At 40.0% G+C, this 11,999-nt stretch overlaps 1 protein-coding gene across 1 annotated transcript in view; it reads left to right on the top strand.

Annotated features, from left to right (window-relative positions):
* The first annotated feature begins 365 nt into the window (after positions 1-365).
* Positions 366-11,999, top strand: part of capn1 (calpain 1) — a 31,062-nt gene continuing 19,428 nt past the window's right edge. The window contains exons 1-4 of the mRNA XM_079865167.1: positions 366-527; positions 7,699-8,145; positions 9,294-9,363; positions 10,813-10,931. Of these exons, the coding sequence (XP_079721293.1) occupies positions 7,894-8,145; positions 9,294-9,363; positions 10,813-10,931 (441 nt within the window). The 5' untranslated portion in view covers positions 366-527; positions 7,699-7,893. The remainder of the gene's footprint in view (positions 528-7,698; positions 8,146-9,293; positions 9,364-10,812; positions 10,932-11,999) is intronic.

Genomic DNA, 11,999 nt, shown 5'->3' with positions numbered 1-11,999 from the left:
TGGTGGTCTTTCTGACATCTGAAAAAAAGAAAAGAAAATCTGAAATAAAACAATACTTTCCTGCTATTTAATAGCCTACCAGCCTTTGATATACGCAAAATCATATCGAAATGCAAATGTATATTTAAACAATTCCAACCATGGTGTCAGGACTGTGGTCTTAAAGTTTATACTATGATTTTTTGTTTGTTTAAACGAGCTATTGTATATATATTAAACATTTATTGTGGTTATTTTCTCCTATTTATCGAACGGGAGCGTTTTAATTTTGTCGCGTCGCGGTGAACGTTTAAACGCACTCTTTGATTGGTCGACGTGATGCTACGCCACGACCCCATCGCGTCGCGTTCCCACACATTGCGCACGCGCCGCGGATCCGCAGGGCGTTTGTGCTGCAGTGCAAAATCAGTGGAAAGACGTTAAACTACACGAACTCCAGATGTTTGAGGGACCAAACAATAACCAAAAGGTCTGGATTATATAATTATTGCTCATACTCGAAAGTGCACTGCATATCAAGACACGAGGTAAGTGAAAGAAATCAACGTTTTCTCGCCATCCACGCAAGTGAGACTTTGACACTTTGTTGCACTTTTATTGTTTTAGTCGCGTGTTGTTGATATAAAATATGCTTTACGTGAAGGTTGTGTTATAAGATAATTGCTTATCAGCCAAAAGTCTTTTTTTTTTTTACTTTAAAACGTCTAAAAGTGAATGAACTTCATTTCCTTGTTTTGCAGTTTCTAAAGCTCGCCTGTTTATGGCCATTATACACTCATACAATATCGTTTGCATGCATATATTGACGTCATAGTGGTTGTGAATGTGTGTAGTATGTGTGTCAAGTTCTGAGAGTTGATACTTTCTGTTTACACTCGTGTCACTTCTCCATAAAAACATCTGAATTGTTTGATGCTGAATGCATGCATGCCCTGGCTATTAAAAGCTTTTTAAATCACACACACACACACACACGCACACACACCCACTCATGGTTCAGCTGTTGTGGTCAGGGTGGGTTTCTTCGATCACACAGAAAGTGATGAAAGCGAAGCCCCATTATTTCTTGTCTAAAATCCACTTTGGTAGTACCATGGTGCTTGTTTTTGTTATTAAATAATGCCATTGGAGAACTTACACTTTAATAAGACAGGATTTTTCCCAATTATTCCCAAGTATTCCCAATTATGACCATCTTTGTGTGAGGGACCCCATCCTAAAATTTCATCTATATAGGTTCTTGTATAAAGAAAGACCCAATTTATACTCTGAAAAATTAACGTTATAAATATTTCTAAAATATTATTTCTAGTTTCTGTTAAGTTATTTAAATTATATTTAAGATCAATTTTTTATTTAAACCTATAACTACTTTAGGTTTTATTTATTTGTTAATTTATATTTATTCTTTAGTTATTTAATGATTTTATAAATTAATAAATAAATCATTTTAATGTCTTTTTCTTATTAGCCTATTTATTATAGATTAATTGTTAATTTTCTTTCTCTAAACAACATTCCCACACACCCCCTAGCACTCCCTTGTGGCTCCCAGTTTGAAAACCCCTGGACTAAGACACTGAACCCGTAGTTGTCTTTTGAGACGACTAGAACCCCTAGAGGGCTCTTGTATTGCGTGTTGCTTTGTATGAAAATCATGGCTTAAATCGGATGTAACTTGATAAGTGTTGTCGGTATTGTAGAGTTCTGCCACTATTGACATGTGATCGTATCAGATTCAGGGAAGTTTAAAAGTTGGAATCAGAAGCGCCACTATTTACATTAGGAACCGTGCAGATGTTTTACTGTGATCACAGTGTTAGTTGTGTGATTAAGTGTAGTAGTTGTTTAGGGTGTTGTCTGTCTGTGTGAGTGTGAGAAAATCCCAATACCTGCAGGCTAACCTGACCTGACCTCAACATCTGCTGTTTCTCTGATTATTGAAGAGTACAGAGGGAATACAGAGGCTTCTTGTTGCTTCCCACTGAGCAATGTTTAATTTAATTATGATTTCTGCACCACTAATGGCATCAAACATAATTGCAAAAATCTGTATTTTGAATGATAAAAAATGATATATCGATGAGCCACAACATTATGACCACGTGCCTAATGTGCTGTTGGTCCTCCATGTGTCTCCTAAACACCACCGTCCCGCAGAGGAATGGACTTTAGAGCCCTGAAGGTGTCCTGTGGTCCTGAACCTGTTGGCCCAGCACATCCCACAGATCCTCAATTTACCGTTCGCAAAGACCCGCCCCCTTTAGTTACTGTTGCTATGTCCGCAATGGACGCTCTCACACCACACATGTTCTCACGCAGTGAAAAATACACTGACTACGCGCTGACAGACAGGACAGATCAGGTTACCTCAACTTTCAAATTTGGTCCTTTTTTAAAGAAATGTAAACAATAAATACCGTTTTGTGGCTGTTTAATGCGTCTGACAGATCCTCAGTTAAAGCTGCTCGGGAACCGATCATCTCTTTCTTCTAGTTAATTTATAGTATCAAATAAACATGAATGAACATCAGAAGGAATGTTGCGAAGTTAATCTACTAACTCTCCTGACCGCTTTGTCGGACAAAATGGCAGATTCGGCGAATTGTGGACTATGATTGGTCAGATCGCCTGTCAATCAAACTCCCTGCAAAAGGTGAATTGGATTGAGATTTGGAGAATTTGGAGGCCACGGCAACACCTTGAACTTGTTCATCATGTTCCTCAAACTATTCCTGAACAATGTGTGCAGTGTGTGTGCAGTGTGTGTGTCAGTGAGATTATCCTGCAGAAAGAGCCACTTCCACCAGGGAACCCCAGTGTCATGAAGGGGTGTTGGTCTGCAACAGTGTTTAGGTTGGTGGCACGTGTCAAATTTATATCCACATCTCGTCGTCCCATAGTGCACCCTGGTGACATCACTTCCAGGTAAACGGCGCACACGTACACGCCCATCCATGTGATGTAAAAGAGAACGGGACCCATCGGACCAGGAGACCTTCTTCCACTGCTTCAAGGTCCAGTTACGACACTCGTTTGCCCATTGTAGGCGCTTTCGACGGTCATTCATTACAGGCTCTCTGATTGGTCTACAGCCCCATACGCAGGCAGAGTGCGATGCATTGTGTGTTGTGACACATTCCTCCCACAATCATCATTGATATTTTGCTGGACTTGTGCCACAGTAAATCTTCTGTTGGCTCGGACTAGATGGAATATCTTTTGTTGCCCTCGTGCATCGATGAGCCCCGATGAGCCTCGATGAGCCTCGATGAGCCCCGATGAGCCTCGATGAGCCCCGATGAGCCCCGATGAGCCCCGATGAGCCTCGATGAGCCTCGATGAGCCCCGATGAGCCCCGATGAGCCTTGATGAGCCTTGATGAGCCTCGATGAGCCTTGATGAGCCTCGATGACTCTTGACGCCCCACACCCTGTCGACGGGTTGTGGTTTGTCCCTCCTCAGACACTGTTGGTAAACTCTCACCATTGCCGAACGGGAGCAACACACAAACCTTGCCGTTTCAGAGACTCTAACCCAGTCGCCTTGCCATAACAATTTGGCCCTTGTCAAAGTCATTCAGATCTGTATTCTTGCTCATTTCTCCTGCATTCAACACTACAAGAACTGATTTTTCGCTAATCATCTAATCTTCTGAGAACATGTGACCATGTTAGGAGATGATCAGCATTTTTCACATACATATTTGGCTCATCGGTGTGAATTAAACGACTCCCATTCGCAGTCTTGGGAACGCTTTTAGGTCTTGTTTTTAGGTCACGTTTTTCCTCAGATGTTTTCTCTCAGTCTGTGCACGTCTTCAGCCTCTCTCTGATTGGTCGACTGCGTCTGTTCAAAAACTGAGGTTTCATGATGTGTCTTCACTTGTTTTTCTTTTGTCATCTTTGTCCCTTTTTTCAGAGAGCTACAAAATGGAGGATCCCGCTTCCACAAGAGACGAATTCAGTATTTACTTGAGCATGTTTGTGAGCTTCTGCTCATCAGGCTTGAGCGCCTCCACCACCAGATCTCGATGATAACAGGAACATGTTTCATGAGAGGGGTTTAATGGCAGATGTTTGGAGATTTGATATGAGACAAATAGCAAGAACTGGTCTTCACAAAACAAAGAAGGAAACTCGCTTTAGAGAAAAGCATCGCTGAAGGCAAAATTGAAAAGGGTTTCCCGTTTTTTAGCTGAAGTGTGTTTATGCGAAGTCACTGTTCGAGCACTGAATGCTGCATCTGTACTCCTGGCAAACATCCACACACACACACACACACACACATGCCTGCAGTTTAATACACTCTTGGCAGCGTGTCTTATACTCTCCCCGGCTCTCACGCACCACACCCTTCCACTGCTCTACTTTCTCTCATTGGTTTGAATGAGTTTATTGAGTTCATTCATTAAGTTTAATGGGGACTGCCTTCATGTTCACGATCATGACTGATTTGCTGTCCTAGGCAAGATTGAACCGCTTGCATTAGCCACTGGTCCTTGTGTTTATACACTTACACAGAAACTGCATATATACTAGAGATTGAGAGATACCATTGTGTGTTACGTTATATTATACAAAAAAAAAAAAAAATGCTGATGATGGTGAACTATACAAAAATAGTCATAGCTTGAACTCAATAGCGAGAGTAATTAGCAATTCATGCTTACACGTATTCATTGAGCATACTCTAGCATACTGTTTAATTTTCAAAATTAATTTTAAAAGTGTTTGTTTTCCAGTAGATGGCAGAAGTCTTTCTAAACTATGGCACGTTTCATGATATAATCACAAATAAAATAGAAAACCGGGAGAAAAGCAGATATTTTTTACTGTGAATTTTACTTAAAAACGTTGCTATTTTAGGGTTAAAATAACTGGCGTTAACTCTGGCTAGATAGCTTTCAGAATAATGAACATCACTCTTGTCTAACTACTAGATAAACTGTTCATTCATTACATCCCATAACCATCTTGATCTTTTTCTTGCATGGGCACCAGAGGTCTTTGGTCTACTTTTTTAACATTGCATGCTATCTATGGCAGGGTATAATGCCAATTTTTCATGCTTCGTGTGAATTCGCCATGACCCCTAGCAGTAGCCTACTTCGCCTATGCCACAGGCCGGGCCTGAACTACTATAACAAACAACAAATGACATAAGTATGATGGGTCGGCAGCATTTAAAGGTGCCCTAGAATTTGAAATTGAATTTATCTTGGCATAGTTAAATAACAAGAGTTCAGTACATGGACATGACATACAGTGAGTTTTGGTTTCTCCTTCTTATTTAAATCTCGTTTTTGAAAAACACCCCTGAAAAATAGGCGAATCTCCACATAACATCGACTGTGACGCAACAGTCGGGATCATTAATATGTACGCCTCCAAAAATTTGCATATGCCAGCCCATGTTCAATGCCAGGCGGAACTGCGCAGCCGAATCATCGTCCGAATCATTTTTCCTCGAGAGACATCATGGCTTGCAAACGAGCTGAGCATGGCAGTTGCTCAGTGTTTGGCTGTACAAATGAACACAAAAGTATTTTTTTAGTTCCTTCATCCGAGCCTCTGAAGAACCAGTGGGTTATGTGAATTTCTGATGTGTAATTGTTCAAGTTCAGACATAATCTTTCTCTCAAAGTCGTTCAATACTGTTTATGCATCAGTAAATCAAGCCAGTGACTAAACGATCAACTTCACGTCGTTTCTCTTAGTAGGATGAAAATAATCTTACTTAAACTGTGATTAATATACAGATAGCGATCAAAGAACAATCCCTTTCCAGTCGCCCAAGCTGTCAATCACACAGCGCGAGTTTATCTGGACACTTGCAAAAACTCGTTATGAAATCAATGACGCTGTTACACTGCACAACGAAGCTCTTACTGTACGTACATCATGTTTGCATTGGTGAAATCATTAGTGAGGGTGCAGAAACTGCGTTACAATGATAAGATCTTCATTCATTCACGTGATCAACAGGCTTACACTGAAGTCTCACAGCAGCCAATCACAGCAGTGGGTGTTTACACTGAAGTCTCACAGCAGACACGCCCCTTCAAACAGAGTGTTCAAATCAGAGGCTAAAATCAGGCTAGGAAAAATGCCTTTTATTTCTAAATTATAACACATTTTGATCTAAAAAACATACTAACATTATAAGGGCACCCCAGGAAACATTCTAAAATAATAAAATAATCCATGCAATGGCACCTTTAAATAAAAAACATTAACATTAGCAAAAAACATTAAATGGAGCTTCAGCCCTGAGACTACACTAATGTGGTTTACCAAACAAGGATAGACGTTTGAGGAGGAGGGTAAATTACGACAGGTTTGACTCATAGGAGGGAATGGGCGGGTGTTCGTTTACTGTATCGCTCTTTCAACTCTTTGAAATAGACTCAGATGTTTTTGCTGTCGTTGAAGCTCGAGATGATCTTTGAAACATCTTAAATCACTGTGGAAAACCTAATTCATCATGTTTTGTTCTGTGTGTGGAGCATATATAGGACAGTATATGAATGTTTGCAGTTTGCTGGAGGATTAACAGTTCTTTCTGTAACTGTCAAGTATGTTAGCGCTAGTGAGTCACTATTCTGAAGGTTAAAGCTGAGCATGCAGGCTGAGGTCAGGCTTATGGAGGTTGTGACAGCAGATCTCAGGCTTTGTTTGAAATGAATGCTAGTTTATTCTGCATTCAGAGGCATGTCAGAATGATCATATTTAAGTACCGTAGGCAAAGTTTCCTGTGGGAAATTTTCTTAGGTTCAAAATCTGGGTAGAGTCGTTACTGTGGGGTTAAATTGACCTGAATTGGATTCAATTCACCAAATAATTGATATTAGGCGAGTTGAATCCAATTATTATTCTTTTAATAAACAAACAAATAAACAAATAAACAAACACAAAAATCAATAGGGAATGGAAGGGTGTTCGTGCATTTACTCTTTTAAACAGACTTTCAGATGTTTTTGAAGTGTGGAAAAGCACGTCTTTTGTGTGTTTTCCTGGAACTCAAACAGTAGGACGCTCACAACACCAAGATCATGTGTGATTCCCAGAGAACTGAACATGTGTGACCTGTTACAAATGTACGCCTTCAATGGACTGTGAGTTTCTTCGAATTAAAGCATCTGCCAAATGCATAAATGTAAATGTAAATACTCTCTGAGGGTAGTTGAGAAACTGGCAAAACAAAGTACATCAAAATAAATATATATATATATATATATTTATATTTATATATTTTTAGGAAAAGTTTCAAATTTCAAGAAAAGCATTATAAGTTAACCTTTATCTGAATGGGTCAGACTGACCCGACACCTAAGTTAGGGGTTAATTTCCTTCTTTCGAGGTTGGGAACATGGTGGAAATGAATGGATATTGATCATGATATAATTGTGAATGATTGTGTGCATTTTCTGTCCTGTTGATTAAGAATAGCGATGAAAGTAGTTAGAAAATATGACTCATTTACCTGGAAAACACAAGAAACTACATTTCCCATCAAGTTCACAAGAATTATAATATACATAAAGCAACACATATATATAGCTAAAGCACAACCTTCTCTCTTTATTTTGTTGCAATAGTGGTAATAGTCTTTGTCTGAAAGAAAAATGTCAAAGAAATATGCAATTGTTCATAATTCAAGCTCATTTTATTCAGACCAAATTCTTCTCGTTTCCAGGACTTGGACCAGAATTCATTGTGCGCTCTGATTTAATGTCATCCAACATCATTCATTCAAAGTTAAGACATTCGTTCCACTCCTCATTTCCTGGGTTGTGATTGGCTCGTCTCTTCCCCTTCCTCTGTCCTCATTGGCTCTCTGGGGTAACGTCACCTGTTAGCGCTCTAGTGCCAAAGTAAAGCGGGCCGAAACATGGAGCCCATTTACGCCACGGGAATGGCTGCGAAGCTGCGGAGTCAGTGGGACCGGGATGCAGGCTTGGGTCAGAACCACAATGCCGTGAAGTTCCTGGGACAAGATTACGACTCGCTGAGGGCCCAATGCCAGCGCACCAGGACCCTGTTTGAGGACCCGCTGTTCCCAGCCAGCAGCTCTTCTGTGGGCTTCAACGAGTTGGGCCCGCGATCCTCCAAGACGCAGGGATTACGCTGGAAGAGACCGACGGTGAGCCGACCCATTGGGTCTTGAGGGTCAAATGGGTTTGTCTTGTATTTGTTGTCCACACTACTTCCTTTATACGCCATCACTGCTTCCTGTTCCTCTCGTTCTCTTCTAACTGCATTATTTTAAAGTCCGCCTATAGTCAATCATTTTATCCCTTAAAACTCATCTTTGATCACTTAAATGACATATTTAAACGTTTTTTTCCTTGATAAAAAAATCCTCATGCCTTAAAATATCTTGAATGTAACTTGACACCCTTTCCTCATTTAGTATGCGCGGTTCTATGAATATGCAAATGAGCCCCGCCTCCACTCACTCACTCAGCTCAGAGATCCACTCGTTAACGATCACACGTTGATCTGATTGGTTACAAGGTAGTTTGTGATGTCAAGAAACAAGAAAAGGACTGTTCTAAACAGAAGTTTCAATCTGTTTTAATTTTTAATTTACTCCATCACTGCCTCTTGTTCTCTTCTGCACACTTCATCTGTGCCATCCCATGCGTTCATGCGTTACCTCATCTAACCTGTCTGTCTCTCTCTCTCTCTCTCTCTCTGTCTGACTCTCTCTCTCTGTCTCTCTCTCTGTCTCTCTGTCTCTATCGCTCGCTCTCTCTCTCTCTCTCTCTCTCTCTCTCTCTCTCTCTCTCTCTCTCTCTCTCTCTCTCTCTCTCTCTCTCTCTCTCTCTCTCCCCATGCGTTCATGCGTTACCTCATCTAACCCGTCTGTCTGTCTCTCTCTCTCTCTCTCTCTCTCTCTCTCTCTCTCTCTCTCTCTGTCTCTATCTCTCTCTCTCTCTCTCTCTCTCTGTCTGTCTCTCTGTTTCTCTCTCTCTCTCTCTCTCTCTCTCTCTCTCTCTCTCTCTCTCTCTCTCTCTCTCTCTCTCGTTGATATGGGCGGTTCAAGAGCTGGAACAATTTGTCAGGAAAAATGGCATCTCGTTTTACATTTGTTTCTCCTTCCTCCCTTTATGAACCGAACATGAGTTTGAATTTGAACGACACACCCAGTCTTTCCACACGTTGCTCATCACCCACAGCTTACAGACAGGCCAGAGTGTGTGTGTGTGTGTGTGTGTGAGAGGCCAAATGTTGCCTCATTTCCGTGTGTAAATGCAAATGTAATTTCCGTGTGTTTGTGTGCTTCAGGAGATCTGCACGCGCCCCCAGTTCATCGTGGATGGAGCGACTCGCACTGACATCTGTCAGGGAGCTCTGGGTCAGTCTGTCCAGGACTTTACCTCACGCAACCTCAACCAAACATTCACTAGACCAATGGCTGATCAAAAATATTATTACTATTTAATATATCTGGTTTCAATTTGAATATATAGTATACTGTAATTTATTCCTGTGATCAAAGCTGAATTTTCAGCATCATTACTCCAGTCTTCAGTGTCACATGATCCTTCAGAAATCATTATAATATGATGATTTGCTGCTCAAGAAACATTTCTGATTATTATCCGTGTTGTATTTCACAGAGGAAGGCACATGGAGTAGTAAAGCACTGCAATGTTTACTCCAGACTCAGAGCCCCGTTCATAATTAAAGCTCTGCGGTCATTAAATAAAGATCTGCTGTCTCGCAGCCACGCAGATAATGCATTATGGGTAAATCATAAATGGATACTGTGTTTAAACGAGTAAAAGCGTGAGGAAGAGCTGTGATTGGTCAGGATGTTTGTGGAGCACACACAGTGACTGCTGATGTTAGTCTTGTGCTTGTAAAAGCTTAAACAAACATGTGACTCTCCCTCTTTTATATCAGATTTCCTTGAACCTGATGGAGGTTATTTACATTTTCTCTGGCTTGTAATATCAGGTCATCGAAGCTCGTCTGCTCTCCGTCTACTGAACTCATGCGTAACATTATGAGAAGAGGTTATACAGACGAGATTTAAACTCTGTCGACTGAAGAACCAAGTTTGGTTTGAAGATGAAAAACATATCAAACACAATGTTCTCTCTCCATTCCTGATTTCTAACACACACTCACAACGTTCGGCTGATTTCTAACACACACTCACAGCGTTCGGCTGATTTCTAACACACTCACAGTGTTCGGCTGATCTTACGGCTAAAACTGATGATCTCCGTATGTTTTGTTCATGCGTAAACAAGCTTATTTTTGTCCATTAGATCGAAAGATCTGAAAAAGCCAGTACATTTACCCGCCCATAGACCCTCCCCTTGAAGAAATCAGGACAGAAGTGGATGAAAGTGGACAGAAGAGACGGATTAAAACACCAGGAGTAAACGGGAATGTGTCTCCCTCGTCTACTTGTGATCCGATCGACCTAAACGCATCTTAATACCAGGAGTAAACAGGGCTTTAGACAGGCGTTTCATTACACCAAAGACCATTTCTGGTGGACTCGTGGTTAGTTAGACAGCTGTGTTTTATGTACACAATTACCTGTACTGAAATAAAACTGGGCCAAAACACCATAGACACTGATATTTAGACAGTTTAAGGAGAAAATACCCAGCAATGGTGTCGACTGATGAATTTGCACATGGTTTGTCTTAAAGCATATTTTAAAAACTTCACATAGACATATAAACAACATTAAAAACGTGAGCTTTCATCTCAGGGGGACTTTGACCAAGTGTTTACATCTCGTCTCTTGCCTTCACTGAAGCTCATGTGTGGTGTGTGTCCTCAGGTGACTGTTGGCTGCTGGCGGCCATCGCGTCTCTGACTCTGAACGATAACCTCCTGCACCGCGTGGTGCCGCACGGACAGGACTTTGACGGAAGTTATGTGGGAATCTTCCACTTCCAGGTACGTCACACTCCTTAAAAGCTTCTTTACTGGCATCTGTGGTTCCACTGAGAACCTTCATCTTCCATGCAATCTTTCCAGTGCACAAAAGGTTCTTTATAGTGGAAAAAGATCCTCTGATGCTCTTCGGGCATTTTTGATGTTTTTTTTTTTTGTTTTTTTTTTTTTAACGGAATGGTACGAAACTTGGTAAAGGTTTTGGCACTTGCTATGTGAACACACACACACACACACACACACACACACACACACACACACACACACACACAAAATCATGGTCATGATTCGAAAAGGTTAAATGGTCCTGAAAAAAATAGTCACATGGTCAAAAATGAGCACATTGGAAATGAATGGGAGACGAATATCATCTGGTGGAAACAATTGGTTCTGCTGCCAAAAAAAATCTTAGTGAAAGCTCATTTTTTGATATCTCAAATTTGGATCACAACTTGTTTAGATTTATGTATGGTTTTGATTTTCTTGCAGTTTTATGGCTTTGATTTTCTTGCAGTTTTACAGTAAAATGTGTTTTTGAAATTGAAAACAATTTTTTTTATAGTAATAGTAATTTTGTGCATTTTTCGTAACAATAAATGTAAAATTCTGTAACTTTGACTTTTTTTAAACTTTTTTCACTCCAGCAATAATTTGCCAAGTGTGTTCTTTAAAAAGAGATCAAACTTCAGTCTGTGCTTTAAGCATTCAAGACTTATGAAAGATCTGCAGTTCAGATCTGTGCTCAAAACATGAATAAATGGATTATAATTACTGCGTAAATATAATGTAGTACCATAAAATCCCCTAAAAATACAAAATATTAAATGAAAAAATATTATCAAACTAAAATATAGTTCCTTAAAATATATATATATATATATATATATATATATATATATATATATATATATATATATATATATATATATATATATATATATAATTTTTTTTTTTTTTTTTTTTTTCATTTTTGACCGATGTGCGAAGACTCGAGGGTTAAAATGTTCTTCTAGGGCACTGCTGTGAAAACCCCCTTTGGGAGCTTTATTTTTAAGAGCGATTTGAAACAAA

Source organism: Squalius cephalus (assembly GCF_949319135.1).
Source record: "Squalius cephalus genome assembly, chromosome: 3".
Lineage (NCBI taxonomy): Eukaryota > Metazoa > Chordata > Actinopteri > Cypriniformes > Leuciscidae > Squalius > Squalius cephalus.
Note: the sequence above shows the minus strand (reverse complement) of the source record. Positions and strands in the feature narration are given on the sequence as shown.